General features: G+C 38.7%; 2 protein-coding genes across 6 annotated transcripts; both read right to left on the bottom strand.

The window, feature by feature from the left end:
• Positions 1–932: 932 nt before the first annotated feature.
• Positions 933–4,476, bottom strand: LOC131357564 (C-type lectin domain family 4 member M-like). 2 transcript variants are annotated; one of them, XM_058396613.1, is made up of 7 exons: positions 4,276–4,473; positions 4,090–4,188; positions 2,889–3,005; positions 2,481–2,567; positions 2,157–2,311; positions 1,931–2,034; positions 933–1,613 (listed from the first exon to the last, which is right to left on the bottom strand). In XM_058396613.1, exons 1-7 carry the CDS (start codon positions 4,352–4,354, stop codon positions 1,478–1,480), a joined length of 777 nt encoding a protein of 258 aa, XP_058252596.1. In that variant the 5' UTR covers positions 4,355–4,473; the 3' UTR covers positions 933–1,477. The 2 variants fall into 2 exon arrangements, with proteins under 2 accessions (XP_058252596.1, XP_058252606.1); XM_058396623.1 differs by lacking the exon at positions 2,889–3,005 and having other exon boundaries at positions 4,276–4,476.
• Positions 4,477–11,278: 6,802 nt separating this feature from the next.
• LOC131365504 (C-type lectin domain family 4 member M-like) lies at positions 11,279–23,510 on the bottom strand. 4 transcript variants are annotated; one of them, XM_058409214.1, is made up of 7 exons: positions 20,643–23,510; positions 20,246–20,356; positions 17,492–17,590; positions 16,277–16,363; positions 15,937–16,088; positions 15,729–15,829; positions 11,279–13,946 (listed from the first exon to the last, which is right to left on the bottom strand). In XM_058409214.1, the coding sequence occupies exons 1-7, from the start codon at positions 20,719–20,721 to the stop codon at positions 13,811–13,813; spliced, it is 765 nt and encodes a 254-aa protein (XP_058265197.1). In that variant the 5' UTR covers positions 20,722–23,510; the 3' UTR covers positions 11,279–13,810. The 4 variants fall into 4 exon arrangements, with proteins under 4 accessions (XP_058265197.1, XP_058265276.1, XP_058265357.1 ...); XM_058409293.1 differs by having other exon boundaries at positions 15,937–16,091; positions 20,246–20,353; XM_058409130.1 differs by having other exon boundaries at positions 11,280–13,946; positions 15,937–16,091; positions 20,643–23,507.
• Between the last annotated feature and the right edge of the window lie 706 nt (positions 23,511–24,216).

The raw sequence follows: 24,216 nt of genomic DNA, 5'->3' as shown, positions 1-24,216 counted from the left end.
TTTTTTTATATATAGATTGATCAAGTTTTAGCACCAAATTATTAGCAGCAATATTGTGGGGGACCAACACAATATTAGGTAGGTGGTCATAATCTTATGACTGGTCAGTGTATATCCACTTTTATTTTCTGATGACAGACTCAATCCACCTCGACGTGGAGGATACCAGTGTTGCACAGGGTTCTAAGTGTTATTTTTAAAAACAAGTCATACTACTTCCTAATTTCAACCTACTTCCATGCTCCATGGACTGCATACATGACTCAGTTCAATCTCTCTGTTCCAGTTATGTCTCGTACCCCACCCAGACTCTTCACAATGTTTGAGCTGACTCTGGGTCTGATGTGCATGTGGTCTTCTGCTGCTTAAGTGCGGTGTCCCAGCTCCTCTTCCTCAGCTACCACATGACCATGATGCATGGCATGCAATGAAGGGTTGCACAGGAGTGAGAGGAACTTTGGAGGTCTCTGGTGGGTATTAAAAACCCTAGAAATGGCAACCCTAAACCAAATGCCTGCTTAGACAACTTTATGACACTGAATCTAGTTCAAAATATCATGCTGGATGAACACAAGCATGATTGACAATGAAATTATTATCATGATCATATTAAGCACATATTAGAATATTTAACATAATTTTGGTAATAACACTTGGCCTGATTATGACCAGCTTATGCAGAAGATCAGATATTATGTTAATGTGTTCTCAAAATATAATGACTTGAAAGAAAGAGAGAAGTGAAAGAAACCACCAAAGGCGTTTCTTTCAAAGCATGCAAAGCCTGCAGGATGCACAAGTGATTTACTGGCAAATTATAAACCCCAGCCTTCTATTTAGAGATGAAAAACAAAGAGAAGTTGGATGTTCATGAGACGAAACCTGTTTGGGAATTAAACTGTCGTGGAAGTATACTGACTCTGAACAATGTAATCATTTGATTATTTTATTGATGTCAAATATCACATGACTGAAACTGTGTGGGTTGCATATGAAAGGGTGCATTAGTAAGGACAGAATGCAGTAGGATTTTGAATTGAACCACTGTAAAGACATCTCTACTTATTCACTGCATATGCTCAATGGCATCTCACAACACATTTTAAAAGCTGCTACTTATAGTTATACATTAAGTTTTATAATACGTTCTGCAAGTTTTAGTAAGAATAATGTCTTTGAAATTAGTGCAAAAGGCATTTGTCAAAGTGCAATTAAAATGACTAAGATTTACAGTTAAAATCAGCAAAGTCAGCTTCAACACGTACACTTAGCATGTCTCATTTTATCAATCATGGAAAATACATAGTATCTACGTCAAAGTATCTACTTGATTGTGCATCACAGAACAGGATTGTTTCATGTACTAATTCTGTATTTGTTGCTGTATACTTTACAAGACACACAAAAGAGGAAATTTCTGACATTAAAGGCAGATGTTGCAGATGTATGTGATGGTTATGGTCGACATTCGCCACTTTTAACCCTGTTGGCAGATGAAATGCGAATACACCTCACAGGGGTTTGAATGCCAGTTGTTCATATATGACATCCCTCCATTTAGCAGTGCACAGAAGCCATGAGAGTCTGGATTTGGCTGGCCATAGGACCAGTAGCTGCCAAAAAAACAAACCGATTATGTTGATTGATTATACACATGCATGTGTTTCCCAGTTCAATCTGATGTAGCTGGCTGTGTACTCTACAACTTTATAAGCTGTATTACTCTTTAGTTTCCAACAAATGCAATAATACTGCTTTACATATTGATGTTAATTCCTTCGTTTCGCAGGAGTTGAGCTGTTGATTTGAACCACAGACTGCCTGTATGCTCAGTAATCACTGTGATATAAATAGTTGTAAATACAATAACACTGATTCACGTCTGTTGCTAAAACATAAAGTAGTAAGAAACGAAGCACTGATAACTCACGTCTGGGTTGGTGCAGTATTGTTAATCCACATCCATTGCTTCTGTTCGTTTGAATTTTTGAGCCCAATCCAGTACAGCATTCTCCAGTTCTCAGTGAGAAACTTCTACAGTAATAAAACCAGAATTCATACCAGTAAGATATACACCTTTAACATGTAATGACAGCAAACTGCTTTAATAGTGATGTCTTTTTCAGTTTGAGTGTCTGAGTGATTGACTGCTTAACCTGCACACGTTCATTGTTGATGACAACCAGGTCTCCACCCTGTTTCTGACAAACTTCCCTGCTCTCCTGCCATCTTAGACGCTCCCTAGAAATGAAGTAGCAGGAGTTCTCGAACTTCACCCAGCCCTTCCTGCACTCAGAGCACTGACACCTTGCTAAGAGACAGCAGGTTTTAATACACAGATAATTAATTAAAAAAATTAAAAATAATGACTTCACCGAAATGATAAAACAGGACAGTTGAGCATTATTGTGCATATAGAAATGACTAAAAGTAAGGACATCCTTTATGATTGTGAATGTTAGGATATGGTAGAATTTTACCTGGGTCTGGGGAGTAATTTTGCTTTTTCTTCAATTCAGCAACAAGATCTGGACACTTCTCGCTGGACTGAACTTCAGTTACTGAGGCTTAGGAAACAAGACAATTGCACAACAAAATATGATTTTTTTTTAATTATTTTATTTTAGACACAAAACTTATATATACCTATATATCTAAGACAGCTATTATATTATATTATATTATATTATATTATATTATATTATATTATATTATATTATATTATATTATATTATATTATATTATATTATATTATTATTACATAGCTCACAGGTACATTTCAATTCAGCACTCTCTGGACACTTCACATACTGAGGTTTGGGCATCAAAGGAACATAAAAACAGTACGAATGTTTATTTTTGACAGAAAACTTGTTATAGGGTTTTACCCTGGTTTTGTTCAGTCTGTATTGGGGGGTACAAGGTCTGGCATAGTTGGTGGCTACAGTTCAATTCTTCAGCATCATCGATCTCTGGACAATTCTGGATGGACTGAACTCCATATACTGAGATTTGGGCATTAAGAGAACATAGAAACAATATTAATGTTGTATTTTATACAGAAAATGAATTAGTTATAACTACAGATCTCCCCATATGCACCGTAAACCAGTAATACTGCAAAAACAATAATAACAAATGACTAATTATGGTACGATTAGCAAGATATTTGATGTCGATATAAAAGAGTATATATGGCTAGTTTTTGCCACACCACAGTTCATAAATCATTGAAGAGGTCAACAGACAATATGCAAAATACATTCCTCATACATTCACTGTGAAGCTATTTTGCATTTGACAGGCCAGTGAAAATCAGCTCTTGGACGGCAAATTACCAAAAAAATAAATAAATAGACTATATATAAATAAATAAAGAGCTCATCCTCTTCATGTTCTTTATTTTGGATTAAATTTGGTATAACCCTAAAGTAAAAAAGCATTCATTAGAATTCATTATCCAGTACAATTTTAGTATCAGAAGAATGTTTGTCTATCATATTCAATGCTTTGTTGCATTTGTGCGCCGTCTAGTGGCAAGAACTCAAAAATAAACACCAAAAATAGCACTGCAGGAAATGGAGAATAACAAAAGTAAATACATAAATAGTGGATTGGAAGTCCACTCTTTTTCCTTTTTCTTTCTTTGTTAAATTGCAAAAATCATTCTACTGCATGTACTGTGTGTATGGTTGTGTATATGGTTGTGGCAAATTAAATCTGACTGAAATGTTTTGCATATTTTGCATTTCCTTGAATGAAATGGCGTGATACAGTGTTGCTGCTTTTTGTTTCATTGTTTTGCATCATCCTAATTGGTGGTCATCAGCTTCCATAACTCAAGAGATATACTGACCTCATACTTGTCGTGCATTTAAAAAATATATATTTATGCACCAAAATGTCCTGATGTCCTTTAAGGCAGACATCGACCTCTATTCCACTTTCCATTGTGAATAAAGTGACTACAGAAAGCTAACACCTATTATATAAGTGAAGGCTGGAGCTAGATGTGGTGTTGATGTTCACAGCAGCACCAGCTTGATGTGAATGAGCCTGTAACATACTAACCATTAATGCTTTACTTACACTTCATAGCCAGAGCAAGAACCACAGCCAGCAAGAGCAAAGAGAGAATGATGAAAACAGCGGAAATCCTCTTGTACAGACGAACTCTCCTGTAAACATCTAAACAAAGGAGAAACAATCATGTAGCTCAACCCATGACATGTAGAAACTCCTCGAGCCAGTATGTGTTTAGTTTTCGTCCATCACCTGTGGTCACTTCCTCCTTCGATTCCGCGAACACTTTCGCATCCGCATAAGGCCCGAAATTGCAAAATTTAATGTACATGGTGAGGATTTGATGTAGATCAGTCGGGTTTAACCTAGAACCTTCGCACAATGTTTGCTGGAGTTTTGCTGCATCTATAGTGAGGCTTGATGTTCCCTACCTCTTTATTATGTTATGCACGCGCAGCCCGTGAATGCCCCAATGGCAGGCTCTGTGATTGTCTCCATGGTAACCTCATGGCCTATGTTGGGCACTCTTCTTGGATAGTCCACAAATAACAAGATCGAGTTACACTTTTTTTCTTTAGTATGGCGCACTTTACAGCATACGCTGTAATACAATAATGCACAGTGTTGGACTGAGCCCGAGTCTTAATATTATCGCCAGAGTGCATTTTCTTTCCGCGGATTTTGCTTAAAGTGATGAAGTGTATCATTTCTACTCCTCTTTTAACCCTGTGCATTACTGCGTGTATTTGTGCCAGGGAGTTGGCTCACTCACTGTGTTTTCAATTACCCTCTAACAATTATTGGCACAGAGAACATTGTTTGAACATTTGTTTTTGGTTCCCTAAATGTTTTGAGGGCATATCTTTTTCAGTTCCTTTTTGTGGCTTCCAGGACAGCTTTCTTTACAAAAATATACACTCAAAACCTTGTTCATGAAAGAGCCCAAAGGTGAATGTCTAGACTATGGTAATGCAAATAACCATGCTTTACCACAGTGGTGATGGTGAAGGTGAAAGTTGGAAAAACACCAGGTGACATTTTTACAGTCTTTAGCTGTGAGTCGGTGGCCACCGTAGCCTCAGGTTTCTGTGACCTTCTGCTGTTGTACCCCTTAAGCCTCAAGGTTCATCATGTTGTGTATTCTGAGATGGTTTTTTTTCTGCTCACCATAGTTATAAAGACTAGTCTAAACATTCTCCTTTGACTTATCTCATCAACAAGGTGGTGGTTGTTGTTGTTGTTGTTTTGCATTATTCTGTAAAAATCCTGTTTTGCATGGAAATCCTAGTAGAAATACTCAAACCAGCCCATGAGGCACCAACAATCATGCCAGAGTTAGTCACTGTGTTTACATTTTTTTATTATGAATATTGCAGACCTGGTATCTTTGATTATATAGCCCTTTCAGACACTATCAGTAGCCTAAACATCCACAGCTACTGAAAGACAGGGCTGGCCTTCTGGTTTAATGATAGTGATATAACAACCAGGCCATTTTCTAAACTCTAAAATGTTTATATCACAGTACTGTAAAATTCTCAGGTTTGATTGTTCATAATTATGTGTAATGTTGTAATTATGGTATATTATTGACATTATGGACGTTGTCTTAAAGCAGTTGTACAGAAATATAGAAACATAGAATAAAAATTATAAAGTTTAAAATTAAGTTAAAATTTATTCTTAACATTTATCCCTAATGAGCAAGCCTGAGGCAAGGAAAAACTCCCTGAGATGATATGAGGAAGACACCTTGACAGAAACAAGACTCAAAAGGGAACCCATCTTCATTTGTGTGACACTGGACAGTAAATGTAAATAATGTCTTTTCTCTTTTGAGCAATCAAGAGCTCCTGAACAATTAATCAGTCACTATAAATTCTGAGTTCATTATAGACTTAACACTAATTCCTTCCTGCCAAAGACTTAAAATGTTCAATGCTGAAGACCCGAGCACAAAGTTGACCGCTGAACAGAGAGAGAGGAGGAGAGAGAGAATGAGTAAGAAAAAGAGAGAGGGAAAATATTAGGTATGCATGTAATCATCTGATTACAGTGTACATTATGTATAAAGTGCAGGAGGCACTCTGGCAAGACTAGCTATGACAACATAACTAAAAGTGAGAGCTAAATGGTGACGCAGACATAAGGGTTTCCTGGGACATAAAGCATCCAACTACTCTACAGACAGCAAACCTGAGCGACATGTGAGAGTGGTAAGGTGACAGCATACAAATATCCCAGTTCACCAAACACCAGTTCAATGCCCATGAACATTCCAGATCTGCTCCTTTACCTAACAGGAACTATGCATAGAAAGCCTCACTAAACAAATGTTTTTTCAGCCTGGACTTGAACAGTGAGACTGTCTCTGAGTCCCGAACAGAATAGAAAGGCTTGGGGAAACTATGGGGCTTTGTAAGAAAAAGCTCTACCCTCTGCTGTAGCCTTTATTACTTGAGGTACTGCCAAAAAGCCTGCACTTTTTGATCAAAGTAGGCATGGTGGATCATAAAAATACAAAAGATCGCTCAGGTATTGTGGCATGAGACCATTCAGTGCTTTATATGTCAGTAATACTGTTTTATAATCAATGTGAAATTTGACTGGGAGCCAATGCAGTGTGGACAAGATAGGAGTGATGTGTTTTTTATCTTCTGGTTCTAATTATTTCTCTAGCTGCTGCATTATTTATGCTCATACTGGAATTTAAACTGTAAAGCATTACAATAATCCAACCTAGAGGTAACAAAAGCATGAACTAGTTTTCTGCATCATGTAGTGACATCATATTTCTTATCTTAGCAAGAAGGCTACCCTAGTGATATTATCTACATGAGCTTCAAATGACAGACTGGAGTCAGTAGGCACACCAAGGTCTTTTTTACTTCTGCACATGATAAAACAGGGAGGCCATCCAGATTTACTCTGTAATCAGAAAGCTTACTTCTGGCTGCATGTGGTCCTAATACAAGCACTTTTGTTTGTTAGAGATAAGCAGGAGGAAGTTAGTAAGCATCCACTGTCTAATGTCCTTTACACATTCTTTAATCTTAATAAGTTGGTGTCTCTCATCTGACTTAGCTCTGTGTAGTGCTGATGGCATAACAGTGGAAGCTAATACCATGTTCACAATTAATTGCTCCAAGAGGTAGCATATATAAGGAGAAAAGCAGTGCTAAGGTTATGCTAAGCATAACCTTAGCATGCTTAGAGAAGTCACCATTTAGATCTACAAACTGATAATGATCAGTCAAATAAGACCCGAGCCAGGAGAGTCCTGTCACCCTAACATCAACAACATTTTCTTGCCTAGCAAGTAGAATATCAAAAGCTGCATTAAGGTCAAGCAAAACCAGTGCTGTCTCTGTGCTATAATGAGGGCTAAATACATTTCCTGAATGTTATTCCTATGTAAGAATAAGTATAACTGCTGTGCTATAACCTTTTAAAGAGAGGCCCATAGCCAATGCTAAGGGAAGGATTTTTTTCTTTTTAAAAGGGGATCGGTGGCTACTGGTATTATCTGTTTAAAGAAACATGTAAGTAATGGATCTAATATTTTAAATAAGTTTCTCAAAGGGGAGTAAAATATTCTAAGTGCTGATCAGAAAAAGTAATATTATTATCTACAAGATTATCTATCAATTTGTTTGTTTTTAAATTAAGAGTCTGAATATTCAGCATGAAGCATATTGATGGTGTTCATTTTTCTACAATGGTTTTACTCCTAGTTAATTTTACTACAGTATTTAATAAAAATGTAGGATTATTTTTGTTATCTTAATTTAGGGTGGAGAGATACACTGATCAGCAGCCCTAAGAGATTTTTTGAAGCTCAGAAGCCTTTCTTCCCACACTAATTATAATAATGATAATTTAGTTTGATGCTCTTTACATTCTAATTTTCATTGTGGTCATTGTTCCAGGGTGCTAGTTTTTTATTTTTATTTTATTTTTATTATTATTATTTTCCTTTTAAGTGGAGCTACAATATCTAGGATGTAGAAAAAACACTGACTCTAAGTCATTAGTTGCCCGATCAGTTCTGTGGGGTCAGATGGCAATCTAATCATGGATGATAATATATATTAATATACAGGGGTTGGACAATGAAACTGAAACACTGGCCAATTTAGTGTTGGAGGTTTCATGGCTAAATTTGACCAGCCAGGTGGCCAATCTTCATTGATTGCACATTCCAACAGTAAGAGCAGAGTGTGAAGGTTTAATTAGCAGAGTAATAGCACAGTTTTGCTTAAAATATTGCAATGCACACATTATGGGTGACATATCAGAGTTCAAAAGAGGACAAATTGTTGGTGCACGTCTCGCTGGCGCATCTGTGACTAAGACAGCAAGTCTTTGTGATGTATCAAGAGCCACGATATCCAGGGTAATGTCAGCATACCACCAAGAAGGACGAACCACATCCAACAGGAGTAACTGTGGACGCAAGAGGAAGCTGTCTGAAAGGGATGTCCGGGTGCTAACCCGGATTGTATCCAAAAAACATAAAACCACAGCTGCCCAACTCACTGCAGAATTAAATGTGCACCTCAACTCTCCTGTTTCCACCAAAACTGTCCGTCGGGAGCTCCACAGGGTCAATGTACATGGCCGGGCTGCTATAGCCAAACCTTTGGTCACTCGTGCCAATGCCAAACGTCGGTTTCAATGGTGCCAGCAGTGAAAATCTTGGGCTGTGGACAATGTGAAACATGTATTGTTCTCTGATGAGTACACCTTCGCTGTCTTTCCCACATCCGGGAGAGTTACAGTGTGGAGAAGCCCCAAAGAAGCGTACCACCCAGACTGTTGCATGCCCAGAGTGAAGCATGGGGATGGTTCAGTGATGGTTTGGGCTGCAATATCATGGCATTCCCTAGGCCCAATACTTGTGCTAGATGGGCGTGTCACTGCCAAGGACTACCGAACCATTCCAGAGGACCATGTGCACCCAATGGTTTAAACATTGTATCCTGAAGGTGGTGCCTTGTATCAGGATGATAATGCACTAATACACACAGCAAGACTGGTGACAGAGTGGTTTGATGAACATGAAAGTGAAGTTGAACATCTCCCATGGCCTGCACAGTCACCAGATCTAAATATTATTGAGCCACTTTGGGGTGTTTTGGAGGAGCGAGTCAGGAAACATTTTCCTCCACCAGCATCACGTAGTGACCTGGCCACTATTCTGCAAGAAGAATGGCTCAAAATCCCTCTGGCCACTGTGCAGGACTTGTATCTGTCATTCCCAAGACGAATTGATGCTGTATTGGCCGCAAAAGGAGGCCCTACACCATACTAATGAATTATTGGTCTAAAACATTTCAGTTTCATTGTCCAACCCCTATATATATATATATATATATATATATATATATATATATATATATATATATATTACTGGTCTGTGTTACACTGGCCTGCTACACCTTAACACCTGGGCTTCAAGGTACCACTACCCATGGCACTATCATACTTACCATAGAGATCGGCAGAGATGAGGGAGAGGAGGTTCCACAAGGGCCCCACTAATCATTGGCTGTCCGTTGCCCAGATTCAGACCACTGTGAGGGGAGGGGGCACCAGGACATCCACCCCACTGGGGGACCCATACACAATGAGCCCATGCCAACTTACCTTGACCCCCCACCCCTCCCAGAGCAAACAAGTACCTAAGGACATCTGTCTACCACCTGCAGACCGACAGCTCCGGTGGGTGGTGGATGAGGAATGGGAGGAACTGGGACTTCCTCCTGCCTTTGTCCACTTCACCATCTCAGAGACTCTTAAGGCATCTGTGGGCTTCACTTCAGGCGGTGATCTCGGGGACCTTTGGATGTAGCCCATGAAGCATGGGAGGAGCAGCCTTCACCCTGTCACTCACTAATTGAGTATCTTCAAAAGATGCAAGACCATATTGACAAAGACACTCCCGTCATCAAAGAACACATGGAAGCTGCAAGGTGAGACTAGCAATAAGTATACAACCATCCTACAGAGCCAAGAGAATTCCAGCCCAGAGACCAAATGCTGCTCCTCATCCTCAAATTCGCATGCAAATTCCTGGCTTGCTGACATGGCCCATACACAGTGCTCAGAACGATGGGTCCACAAGCCCCTGGTCCAACCCCATTGTCATTGAGCCAAAGCCCGACGGCTGCCTGAATCTATGCAATGACTTCTTGAAGCTGGGTTTTCCCTTTTGGTCTGCATGGGGCACCACGACTAATGACCAAAGACTAATGGATATTGTGCTGCACCTTACATGGACAACGTGGTAATGCATTCCTCCACCTGGTCCAACCACCTACACCATCTGGGGGAGGTCCTGGAAGGCTTGGCTGATGGCTGTGTAAAAGAGGTGTCATCTAGGGCTGTCCCAGGCACTGTACCTGGGGTACAATACCGGCCGGGCCCCCCCGGGTCTCACAAAAAAGGTCCAGTCAGGCTAGGTGCAGTGGACCAGTAAGAGAGAGCAGGCATTCAGACAAATGGAAGGCCTTGCCAGCATTATGGACCCCCGACTTCAGCCTCCCCTTCCTGGTCGACACAGATGCTTCAGAGACAGGACATGGGATCGTCCTTTCCCAGAGCTTCTAAGGGGAGGAGCACCCGGTCCTACATAACTTTGAGGGTTCCTTTCACTGCACGAATTCTCATTCCACTTCCAACTCAGAGAAGGGGCCCAACACATGAATAGAAGACATGTGGACATTTGCAACGAGCTATAATTTTTTAAATGTCTCCCATTCACCATACATATAACACCTTCTTACATGCATTAGACCTTATCAAACAACTTTTTTATGTTTGTGCCACATTCATAGATAATTTAAGCCTGTAGTTTAATTAAGTACATGTTTAGTTCAGATCATGCAGTGCTGTCGTGTTGTTTACTTTCAGTGATTTGGGGTGGAAGAAGGCATTGCTTCTGGTGGATTCAGTTTGCAGTACAAAATAGTTCTTTCTTATGCTTTTTTAAAGATAAAATGGAAGACTGGATAAAATATGGAAGAATTGGAACATAAATTCAGACACTGGAAAAGGACAAGCAGGAAAAGTACAAACCAAAAAGACTGACTATGTTATAAATACAGAACCCTTCAGTAGGAACTCAATGCAATAAAAGTCAGTGAAACTTTCATTAATGATATTCAAATCTTTTATTTGTTTCCTATATCCGCCTGTATTTTCTGATGACAGACACAATACACTTCAACATGGAGGATACCAGTGTTGTACAGGGTTTTAAGTGTTATTTTTAAAAACAAGTCATACTACTTTCTATGGACGGCTGAAGAAAGCCAAAAGCATAACAAGAAAATCTGCAATTTCCTCATCTGCAATCTAGCTCTTTGGACTGAATACATGACTCAGTACAAGCTGTCTGTTCCAGTTATGTCTCATACCCCATCACACTCTTCACAATATTTGAGCTGACTCTGGGTCTGATGTGCATGTGGTCTTAAGTGTTGCTTAAGTGCTGCTTAAGTGTGGTGTCCCATATCCTCTTCCTCAACTACCATATGACCATGATGCATGGCTTGCAACGAAGGGTTGCACAGAAGTGAGAGGAACTTTGGAGGGTGGGTACTAAAAAAAACTAGAAATGACTAGCAAACCTAAACCAAATGCCTGCTTAGACACTGAATGTAGTTCACAGTATCATGATGTATGAACACAAGCATGATTGCTAATAAAATTATTATAATGATCATATTAAGCACATCATGACGTTAGGATATTAAACATCATTTTGGTAATAACACTGTACTTATATGAGTAGAATGACCAGATTATGCAGAAGATCAGATATTATGTTGAAGGGTTCTCAAAATATGATGACTCAGGCAAGAAAGAGGAAAGTGAGAGAAATGACCAAGGCCCAAGATCCTGCAGACATGAAAAGCATGCAGGATGCATGGCAGATTATGATAAACTGGCAGATTATATACCACAGTCTCTCAGTTTGGAGATAAAGAGCAAAGAGCAGTTGGATGCTCAAGAGATGAATCCCGTTTGGGGGAAAAAAAAGTATGGTAGAAGTATACTGACTCTGTGCACCATAATTATTTCATTATTTTATTGATGTCCAACATCACATGACTGAAACTGTGTGGGCTGCATATGAAAGGGTGCATTACAAACTATGAAGAGAATGTAGTAGTATTTTGAATTGAACTATTGTAAATGCATCTCTACTTATTCACTACTTAAACTCAATGACATCTCACAATGCATTTTAAAAGTTATAATACATTATACATGTTTTATTGTGATTAATAATTTATGTAAATATTGCAAAGTGCATTTGGAGCAATACAATAAAATGATTAATATTTACAAATAAAATCAGCAGAGTGTCGGTTTCAACAAGTACATTTATCATGTCTCATTTTCTCAATTATGAAAAATATACACCAGTCCAAAAAATTAAAGAAACACTTTTTAATCAGAGTATAGCATCAAGTCAATTAAACTCCTGGGATATTGATCTGGTCACTTAATTAGCAGAGGGGGTTGTTAATCAGTTTTAGCTGCCTTGGTGTTCAAATCAAATTAACAACAGGTGTGTGAACACAGATGGGCAACAATGAGACGACCCCCAAACAGGAATGGCTTTACAGGTGGAGGCTACTGAATTTTTTTCTCTACTGACTGACTGTTTTTCACTAGTTTTGCATTTTGGCACAGACTTCATGAGGGTGGTCCAAGGACCCAATTTCCTATTTTCCTCACTGCCCAGCACCATGGAGCTCGATTGGCATTTGCCATTGAACACCAGAATTGACAGGTCCGCCACGGGCGCCCTGTGCTTTTCACAGATGAGAGCAGGTTCACCCTGAGCACATGTGACAGACAAAAAAGGGTCTGGAAAAGCTGTGGAGAACGTTATGCTGCCTGTAACATTGTTTAGCATGACCAGTTTGGTGGTGGGTCAGGTGGTCTGGGGAGGCATATCCATGGAGGGACGCACAGACCTTTACAGGCTACACAATGGCACCCTGACTGCTATTAGGTATAGGGATGAAAACCTTGGTCCCATTGTCAGACCCTATGCTGGTGCAGTGGGTCCTGGGTTCCTCCTGGCCTCATGTGGCAAGAGTATGCAGGCAGTTCCTGGAGGATGAAGGAACTGATACCATTGAATGGCCTCCACACTCGCCTGACCTAAATCCAACAGAACATGTCTGGGACATTATGTTTCGGTCTATCCGACACTGTCCAAGAGCTCAGTGATGCCCTGGTCCAGATATGGGAGGAAATACCCCATGACAACATCCATCGTTGTCAGGCATTCATTCAAGCATGTGGGGGCCATACAAACTACTAAGTACCATTTTGAGTTGCTGCAATGAAATTTCAGCAAAATGGACTAGGCTGCTGCATCATTTTTTCACTTTGCTTTTCGGGGTGTCTTTGAATTCAGCCCTTTGTAGGTTGATCATTTTTATTTCATCAAGCGATGTGGCATCTATTCGTTCCTAACACATTACCCAGTCCATATCAGTATATATATCCTGCATGATATTTTTTCCCTTTGAGATCTGATGTGTTTTCAAAGTGTTCCTTTATTTTTTGAGCACTGTACATAGCATGTCTACTTGATTGTGCATCACAGAACTGGATTGTTTCATGTACTAATTCTGAAATTCTTGCTATTTATGAACTGCATTTGTAAAAGGTCAATATAACAGTATAACAGTAATGATGTGATGATATAAAAGGCAAATGTAGCAGATATATGTGACGTTATGGTTGGCATTCTCCATTTTTAACATCTCTGGCAGATGTACTGTGAATACACAGTACATTTGTCTGAACTCCAGTTGTTCAGGTCTGATCCCCCTCCATTTAGCAGTGCACAGGAGCTTTGAGAGCCTGGATTTGGCGGGCCATGGGACCAGTAGCTGAGAACAAAAAAAAAACAATGTGAACACATGCACTGACTGGCCACTTTAATAGGAATACCTGTACTCTTGCACCATCATGCAATTATCTAATTACCCAGTGATGTAGCAGAAGTTCAATGCATAAAATCAAATAGATGTACATCAAGAGCTGCATTTAAATTTCATTCAAACATTACAATGGGGGAAAAGTGTGATCTCTGAAACCATGGCATGGTTGCTGTTGTCAGATGGGCTGTGTTGATTAAGTTTGAAACTGCTTGGATTTTTATAACAGTCATAAGTTCTTTACAAAAAATCCAGTGAGCAACAGAGATGGCAAAATCAAGGTGCTGCTGAGAAATGTCAGGAGAATTTTCTTCCCCTGTCTGTACAATTATACTTCATATACCTAATTAATCATTTACATTAAGGTCATTTGGCAGACACACTTACCCAAAGTAACTTACATTTCATTTTTATACAACTGAGCAATTGAGGGTTAAGGACCTTACCCAAGGGCCTAGCAGTGGTAGCTTGGTGAAACTGGGATTCAAATTCACAATCTTTCAGTCATTATTCCGACACCATAACCACTGAGCTACCATTTCCCTTTGTATTTGTATACACACAGATTTGCATACATACAGCTTTGTATTTGTATACATACAGCTCTTTACTACAGCTGTATTTAGAACTATGTATTTGTTTATTGTGAAATATGTATTTGTTGATTATAAACTGTTACTGGGAATCTTTTTGGGAGCACCTGTACACGTACTTATTTGCGAAATTATCTAATCAGATAATTATGAAGCAGCAGCACAATGCATAAAATTGTGCAGATACAGGCCAGCAGCTTTAGATAATGTTCACATCAACCACAAAACTTGTGACTGTCAAAACCTTTGTTGCTGACCATGTTTTATGTGCAGAGTCCTACTTCAAACCCACTGAATACCTTTGGGATGAATTGAGGACTGAAATTTAGGATGAGATATGGACCTAAGTTGTTCCTCACCTTGGCAAACCATATCATGTAGCTCCCTTTATCCACAGGGGTCCAGTGAAGGAACGCTGTATACAAGTACATTCTATGCAATTTTGTGCTTTAAACTTTGTCGCAAGTGTTTAGTTAAAAACCACATGTGGGGTCATGGACAAGTGCCCACAAACTTTTAGTTATAGCAGTATAGCATATATTAATAAGCAATATAGCATATATTATACTAATATAGCATGTTTTATGCATTTAAAATGTATCTAATTTATTTTACAACATTGTATTCTACAGTTTACAATTTATCAATGTAGGAAACAATTCAGAAAGATTATATATGCAATCTTCAAGCGACCTGCCAAAAAGATACCGGAAGAAACAGAGAAAGAAATCAGGGCCGCATCCAGAGCTTAGAGGGATAGATAAAAGAAACTGAGGCAGTGTTACACCTTTATACTATGTTTCACGTAAAGTGAAAATTGTTTGTAACATACACTTTTAGGATAGAGCAAAGGAAAGTTTCGTGTACATTGTTTTATTCTTTTTGCTTTATTTAATTTTTTTAATTAAAAAAAAAGATGTTGCCTATCTGTTGCTATGTGCATTTTGTGAAACCTGCATTTAACCCTACATCAGTGGAATGGGGCCACTATAGGTCCACCAATGAACAGGTGTTATTTTAAATGGTGGATCATTCTCAGTACAGCAGCTACACTGATTGTAGTGGATGTTGCACTGGCAAATAGCCTTGCTGGGGTTCTTATTAAACAGAACCGTGGAGAAACAAAGCACTGATAACTCACCTCTGGGTTGATGCAGTATTGTTAATCCACATCCATCGCTGCTCTTCTGAATAATGTAACCCAATCCAGTACCTCACGTTCCCATACTCATTTAGAAACTCCTACAGTAATAAAGACAGAATTCACACCAGTAAGATGAACACCTTTAACCTGTCTTTAATATTGATGTCAGTCTTAGTTTGAGTGTCTGAGCGATTAACTGCTTAACCTGCACTTCTTTATTGTTAATAACAACCAGGTCTCCGCCCTGTTTCTGACACTCCTCCCTGCTCTCCTGCCAGTTTAGACGTGTCTCAGAAAAGAAGTAGCAGGAGTTCTCAAACTTCTCCCAATCTTCCTCACACTCACAGCACTGACACCCTGCTGAGAAACAGCAGGTTTTAATACACAGCTCACAAATGACAAAAAGAAACATAATGAATTCACACAAAGGCTAAAACAGGACAGTAGAGCATTATAAAGAGATTATAAATAAAGCATTATACATGAAGAACATTTAGAATTCTAAATCAGTGTTTTTTAGCAGATTTGATGTTATAGGGTTTTACCTGGGATGATCTTTGGTGGGGGGCACGTGGTCTGACATTGTTCACAGATAAACTTTGATTCAGCGCTCTCTGGACTCTTCACATTTACTGACGTTTTGGCATCAAGGGAACATAGAAACAATGAATGAATGTTGTATTTTAGACAGAAAAAAATACCTTCATTTTATATATTCAGTCTATGTAAGCAAAAACAAGTAATATTGCATAAAATACTAACACATAACTAACTATCTTATTATAGACATATTTGATGTCAATAAAGAACAACAATTCATATTTTATTTTAGGAGTCAAAACACAAAATGCATTCAAGATACTTTCAGGGTGAAATTATTTTAGATTTAACAGGCCAGTGAAAATAAGCTTTTGGACAGCAAATTACCAAAAAAATAAACAAATAATCTGAACACATCCTCGTCATGTTCTTTATTTTAGCTTACATTTGGAATAACCCTAAAGTAAAAAGCTTTCATTATCCAATACAGTCTTACTTCGCATGGGTTTCAGAAGAAACTGTGCTGCATTTATGCACCATCTAGTGCCAAGAACTCAAAAAGAAACACCAAAAATAGCACTGCAGAAGGTGGAGATAGATAGATAGATAGATAGATAGATAGATAGATAGATAGATAGACAGACAGACAGACAGACAGACAGACAGACAGATAGACAGATAGATAGATAGATAGATAGATAGATAGATAGATAGATAGATAGATAGATAGATAGATAGATAGATAGATAGATAGATAGATAGATAGATAGATATTATCTATCTTTATTATTGTTCATCTTTGTTTATCTGCAAATGTACTGTGTTTATGTACTGTGTGTAGGGTTGTGTATGTGACAAATCTGAATATGAAATCATTGAAGTTTTGCTGCATATTTTTATTTTTTGTTTGTTTGTTTGTTTGTTTTGCATTATCCAAACTGGTCGTCATAAGCTTCTAAAACTGGAGAGATATACTGGGTCATAGTTGTAGTGCAAGATAAAAAATATTTCTACATCAAATTGTCAATGATGTCCTTTAAGATGGGCATTCACCTCCATTCCACCTTCCATTGTGAATAAAGTGACTACAGAAAGCTAACACCTGTTAAATTTTCTTTATATGAGTGAGGGCTGGAGCTAGATGTGGTGTTGATGTTCACAGCAGCACCAGTTTGATGTGAATGAGCCTGTAACATACTAACCATTAATGCTTTACTTACACTTCATAGCCAGAGCAAGAACCACAGCCAGCAAGAGCAAAGAGAGAATGATGAAAACAGCGGAAATCATCTTATACAGACGAACTCTCCTGTAAACATCTAAACAAAGGAGAAACAATCATGTAGCTCAACCCATGACATGTAGAAACTCCTCAAGCTAGTATGTGTTCATGTGTTTAGTTTTCGTCCTTCACCTGTGGTCACTTCCTCCTTCGATTCCGCGCACACTTTCGCATCCGCATAAGGCCCGAAATTGCAAAATTTTATGTACATTTGATGTAGATCAGTCAGGTTTAACCTACAACCTTTACACAATGTTTGGTGGAGTCTTGCTGCATCTATAGTGAGGCTTGATGTTCCCTAACTCTTTATTATGTTATGCACGCGCAGCCCGTGAATGCCCCAATGGAAGGCTCTGTGATTGTCTCCATGGTAACCTCATGGCCTATGTTGGGGACTGTTTCTGGATAGTTCACAAATAACATGATCAAGTAGTTTATTTAGGATGTTGCACTATTACAACATACACTGTAGTACGATAATGCAGAGTTTTGGACTGAGCCCGAGCCAGAGTGCATTTTCTTCCACAGATTTTGCCAGATGAAGTGATGAACTGATGAAGTATATCATTTCAAGTCCTCTTTTAAAATCTTTTAACATCAGTTAACCCTGTGTATTACTGCATGTATTTGTGACAGTGAATTGGTTTACTTGTTTTTTAATTACCTACTAACAATTATTGGCACAGAGAATGTTATTTGAACATTTTGTTTTGTTGTTTTGGATTATTCTGTAAAATCCCTTAAGACAATTTTGAATGGAAATCCTGGGAGATCAGCAATTTCTGAAATACTTAAACCAGCCCATGAGGCACCAACAATCATGCCAGAGATAGAGTCACTGTGTTTACATTTTTTTATTATGAATATTGCAGACCTGGTATCTTTGATTATTTAGCCCTTTCAGACACTATCAGTAGTCTAGCCTAAACATCGACAAAAGACAAAGACAGGGCTGGCCTTGTAGTTTAATGATAGTGATATACCAACCAGCCAATTTATTAAATTCTAAAACATTTATATCGCAGTACTGTTAAATTCTCAGGTCTGATTGTTCAGATGTAGAAAAATGTTCTATAACAGCAGCAGTAGCTCAGTGGTAGCTCCTCAGACAGCTGCTTGAATGGTCATAAGTAAAATTTACAGAGGTGCCATATATATATATACACTATATTGCCAAAAGTATTCGCTCACTGACGAGTCTGGGTTTGGTGGTTGCCAGGAGAACGGTACTTGTCTGACTGCATTGTGCCAAGTGTAAAGTTTGGTGGAGGGGGGATTATGGTGTGGGGTTGTTTTTCAGGAGCTGGGCTTGGCCCCTTAGTTCCAGTGAAAGGAACTCTGAATGCTTCAGCATACCAAGACATTTTGGACAATTCCATGCTCCCAACTTTGTGGGAACAGTTTGGAGCTGGCCCCTTCCTCTTCCAACATGACCGTGCACCAGTGCACAAAGCAAGGTCCATAAAGACATGGATGACAGAGTCTGGTGTGGATGAACTTGACTGGCCTGCACAGAGTCCTGACCTCAACCCGATAGAACACCTTTGGGATGAATTAGAGCGGAGACTGAGAGCCAGGCCTTCTCGTCCAACATCAGTGTGTGACCTCACAAATGCGCTTCTGGAAGAATGGTCAAAAATTCCAATCAGTCCAATTCCGCCTCAGTCCTCTTTAAATTTCATATGAAAACAGCGGCAGACTTCAGCTCCTCCCTGTCCTTCAGCGTGTTCTTCAACCCGCAGACCACAGCGTCGCAGAGCGAGGATCAGAGGACAAGTGTGTGTGTGTGTGTGTGTAATCAGGAAGACTCATATTTGGTTTCTTCAGTACTCAAATGTTATACACATCTATGCAATACAGTGTAATGCTGCAATACGTTTACCATCCTACCCTGTCAGTCAAACCTTTATTTTATTTATTTATTTATTTATTACTATTATACCCTCATTGGGGGCTGAGCCCCCTTTAAATTCTAGAATCGGAAATTGCTAATGTAATTGTATGCCTGCTAGATGGCCCCAGTGACGCCAACTCGAAATCTGATTAGTTAAGGTAAAAATTTCATTGCCACTTATTTTAAGCTATGGGTGCCTGCAGTATTGATTCAGATTTTCACTCTGGCAACACATGATGTCAGCCACTGGCTGAAATGTGATTGGATAAATACTCTTATCATAAATATACACTACTGGAAGCAGCACAACCAAGAGAAAAGCTATGAAATGTAGAGAATAGACTATTGGAAATAACTTAATACACATTCATGGAAAAATATATTACATATATTAAAATGCAAGTCAGTGATTCAGATCAATGTTGTTTAGGCCGGCAGAGAAAGCCTTGCTGGCCCTGATGGCCCACCACTGCCTAAAACATAATATACTTTTAAATACATTAAGAATCATTTCAGCTTTACTTTCACTTTTCCTCTGTGTCTGGTGTCTGTTCCTTTATTTTTTTATTTCAGGAGCTTATTTAGATATCCAGGATAAGTGGGTATTTGAAATGTCCTACAATTTTTTAAATGTCTCCTGTTCACCCTATATACCATCTTTCAACCATCTTTATACATGCATTAGACCTTATCACACAACTTCTCTGTGTTAGTGCCATATTCCTAATTTAAGATAATTTAAGCCTGTAGTTTAATTAAGTAAATATTTATTTCAGATCATGCTGCAGTGTTGTTTACCTTCAGTTTGTTTTGGAGTGGGAGCAGGCAATGAAGCTATAGTACAAATTTCTTCTGGTGGATTCTTCAGTTTGCGGTATAAAATAGTTCCTTCTTTTTCTTCTTCTTCTTCTAGGCAAAGAAAAAGTGGAAAGCTGGTTAGAATATGGAAGAACTGGAAGATAAAATCATGTACTGGAAAAGTACAAACAGGAATAGTGCAAACAGGGCAATTCTTAAATCATTTAATTTAATATGGGAGAAATTCATGCACTGGGAAAGTACACACAGGAAAACATACAAACTGGGAGCTAATTAGATCATAAGAGTTTGAGCCAAGTAGCTTATCAGTTATCAAATAACCATTTGTAGAATAGAGAATGCTATTGATGAGACTTTTTTTGTGTTTGTTTCTTACCTTTTGTTTCTTCCTTTTTGCTTTTTTCAGCATCCTTAACATCTTGCACTTCAACTGGAGCAAACTTTTTCATCTCCATGTCAGTCAGTGTTTATCGGTGTTTGTGGTCTCACTTCGGTTTCGTTTTTCTTAATAAGTACTCAGTGATGTCAGACAGGAAAAAAAAAAAACAAAACAGACAAAGGGACTTATGTAACTGCTGTTTCTCAAAAACAAGTACAAATCCATGTATCTATCAACAAAATAGAAACAGGAGACTCACTGTTTAGAGAAATTCTCAAAGCCCTAATACATACTCATCCCCTATCTTGATTGCTTCACAGTTCCTCATTACACTTTTATTCTAACACACCGTCCAGACACTTCCCTCTTCTTTTCTGCTGAATTTAATTAAAATAAGTTATGGTCGCTATGACAAAAGGAAATTTCTGTTTAGTTGATTCTTTGGACTGTCAGTTTTCCTAAACATCTATTAGAAACAACCTTACCCTTTTCAAAAGCTTCTCATGTTGAACTATGCTAAATGACTTCTGTGAATATATAATTGATGTGTCTTCAAACATTATAGGTATTTGCATAAATAATAAGCCTATAATTTGGGTATTGGTTATACTGTTAGATTATTCTCTTCATAAAAGGTATTTCACCCTCATGGATGGAACTGTTGGGGAAAGAAATGTATATTAATGAAGTGGAAATCTAATCTACATAGCCTCCATGAAGAAGACATTGAATCAACAATATTATTTCATACTGCACTCCTGAGAAAATCCTTTTCAAAACACCAAAGATATTTGAAAGAGTTTGGGAGGTTTTCTGGACTAATTGCCGACCATCACTGTAAAATTCATTTACAGCACTTTGCAGATGCTTTCATCCAGAGCAACTTATAATTATCTTATGTATATACAAAGAAGGGAGGGTTAAGTGAGGGTTAAGCTGATCTGCAGCTGCTTGTGGCCCTGAGATTTGAATGCTCAAACTTCTGATGACTAATCCAATGCCTTAACCATTGAGCTACCAATAAATTAAATGTAATGTCATTTTTATGGTACTACACTAATGTACTAATGATCAGTAAAGTAATTTATAGAAATATACATATAGCCCTGATATGTGTTACATGTTTTTGTTTTTGAGGATACAATCTCGCCGAAATGTACAGGCTCCCATTGTCCAGTGCACAGTGGCGACAAAGGCATCAACAAACCTGTAAAGTGGTAGAAAATTGGATTTTACCACACAGGCTGAGCAGCAAGTTGTTTATCAGTCACAAACAGGAGAACGAGCCAGAGAGGAACACTAGTTTACACATTATCCATGCTATTAATTGGTCACATTCTTACAAACTACCAATCCTTCTTCTCTGTCTGCAGTTTACCATCCCTCTTATCCTTCAACAAACTTCCACACATAAGCATCTGTGTTCATAATGGCTTCTAGTTCTTATACATCTCAGGCAACTAAAGCTACTCCAATCTGGGTTAATTATAGCTGCTTTAATTGATATTAGAACTGCTTGCGGACTTCCTCCAGACCTAAGAAAAGCCCACATAGAGACCAGTAAGCAACAGGGAGATCAGCAGCACTTTTGTTCAGTATTTTGTGTGAGATTTGAATGATTCAAAATAGATGACCTACATTATCAAAGTTTTAACATGACATCTTAGGTCTATTTGGCCGACAAATAAAGAGTTGTAAAAGCTCGTTTTTTGTTCAGTCTTATCAGTATGAATACCAATTCCTGTCTCTTCTAGATAACTTTCCAGTGAACTAAAAAGGCAGCTTAAGAACCAGCAGGTGTATTTTAATAGTGAGATGTCAGTATTTCCAGTCCTTACAGATGTGCAGATGTTTTAAACATGAATTACCTATTTTGCATGACTGGAACAGATATTGTGGTGTTCTTGTTCTTTTGGCTACTCTCAGTTTGGGCTTTCCACAGCAGATCATTTGGTCCACATATTAGACTTGGCACAGGTTTTACACCGGATGACCCTCCCATTTTATCTGGAATTGGGACCAGCACTGAGAGTTAACTCTTTCAGTGTCTGATTTTTATTTAAAATTTTAATTTGCTATAAGGTTCCAGTAGCCCTCGTGTTATGTTGCTGGTAAAATTTACCATTTTAAAGTTAAAATTGAAAAAAAAAAATTAAATCAACATATACAATAATCAACATATGCAATAAAAATGGTTCATTTCACATATTTGCATACAAACGCCCCACCCCCACCCCAATGGCAGTCAAAGTTGTTTCTTTGCAACTGTGAGACATACTTCACCCCAGTCACACACATACAAACTCCCACCCTGTTTATTGGGATTTTGTTTTATTTTTGGTTTCTGACATTCTCTTTAAAATGTTGATGGCATGGGTGATAATAAATATGCAAATATCCATTAACTAACATTATTTATACATTATTATTATAGATTTTGAAGTGTATTGTTTTATATTTTTTGCATTCTAGAGAAATTATAGTGCAATATTACTACTTCACATTTTTTGCAAATTTCTGAAGTACAGACGTCTGTGTTAACTTGTACAGATTAGTCAGAAGCTGTTGCTTCATTTTCTATATCAGCAGCTCTGACAATAAAGCTGACTGTGATGAGGGAGCTCATTTTAGCTAGATTTATGGCGAGTTCACACTGCAGGATTTTCAGAGTGGTCAGATCATGGTTGTGTTCACACTGCACGACTATCTGTGGTAGCATTCAGTCTCTGCTGTGTTCACACTGCACGACTATCTGTGGTAGCATTCAGTCTCTGCTGTGTTCACACTGCACGACTATCTGTGGTAGCATTCAGTCTCTGCTGTGTTCACACTGCACGACTATCTGTGGTAGCATTCAGTCTCTGCTGTGTTCACACTGCACGACTATCTGTGGTAGCATTCAGTCTCTGCTGTGTTCACACTGCACGACTATCTGTGGTAGCATTCAGTCTCTGCTGTGTTCACACTGCACGACTATCTGTGGTAGCATTCAGTCTCTGCTGTGTTCACACTGCACGACTATCTGTGGTAGCATTCAGTCACTGCTGTGTTCACACTGCACGACTATCTGTGGTAGCATTCAGTCTCTGCTGTGTTCACACTGCACGACTATCTGTGGTAGCATTCAGTCTCTGCTGTGTTCACACTGCACGACTATCTGTGGTAGCATTCAGTCACTGCTGTGTTCACACTGCACGACTATCTGTGGTAGCATTCAGTCTCTGCTGTGTTCACACTGCACGACTATCTGTGGTAGCATTCAGTCACTGCTGTGTTCACACTGCACGACTATCTGTGGTAGCATTCAGTCACTGCTGTGTTCACACTGCACGACTATCTGTGGTAGCATTCAGTCACTGCTGTGTTCACACTGCACGACTATCTGTGGTAGCATTCAGTCTCTGCTGTGTTCACACTGCACGACTATCTGTGGTAGCATTCAGTCACTGCTGTGTTCACACTGCACGACTATCTGTGGTAGCATTCAGTCACTGCTGTGTTCACACTGCACGACTATCTGTGGTAGCATTCAGTCTCTGCTGTGTTCACACTGCACGACTATCTGTGGTAG

This window comes from Hemibagrus wyckioides, linkage group LG01 (genome assembly GCF_019097595.1).
Source record: "Hemibagrus wyckioides isolate EC202008001 linkage group LG01, SWU_Hwy_1.0, whole genome shotgun sequence".
Classification (NCBI taxonomy): Eukaryota; Metazoa; Chordata; class Actinopteri; order Siluriformes; family Bagridae; genus Hemibagrus; species Hemibagrus wyckioides.
This window is presented reverse-complemented; position numbering and strand designations above follow the sequence as displayed.

What these genes read in the sequence shown, in the direction of transcription:
- LOC131357564 (XM_058396613.1), bottom strand. Translation starts at nt 4,354, where the DNA reads ATGTACATTAAATTTTGCAATTTCGGGCCTTATGCGGATGCGAAAGTG. An exon ending in GAAGGAGGAAGTGACCACAG is followed by an intron (nt 4,189 to 4,275) that starts GTGATGGACGAA and finishes TCCTTTGTTTAG; the next exon opens with ATGTTTACAGGAGAGTTCGT. An exon ending in AATACTGCACCAACCCAGAC is followed by an intron (nt 1,614 to 1,930) that starts GTGAGTTATCAG and finishes TTTTTTTGGCAG; the next exon opens with CTACTGGTCCTATGGCCAGC.
- LOC131365504 (XM_058409130.1), bottom strand. Translation starts at nt 20,721, where the DNA reads ATGGAGATGAAAAAGTTTGCTCCAGTTGAAGTGCAAGATGTTAAGGAT. An exon ending in CCCACCAAAGATCATCCCAG is followed by an intron (nt 16,092 to 16,276) that starts GTAAAACCCTAT and finishes GCTGTTTCTCAG; the next exon opens with CAGGGTGTCAGTGCTGTGAG. An exon ending in AATACTGCATCAACCCAGAG is followed by an intron (nt 13,947 to 15,728) that starts GTGAGTTATCAG and finishes TTTTGTTCTCAG; the next exon opens with CTACTGGTCCCATGGCCCGC.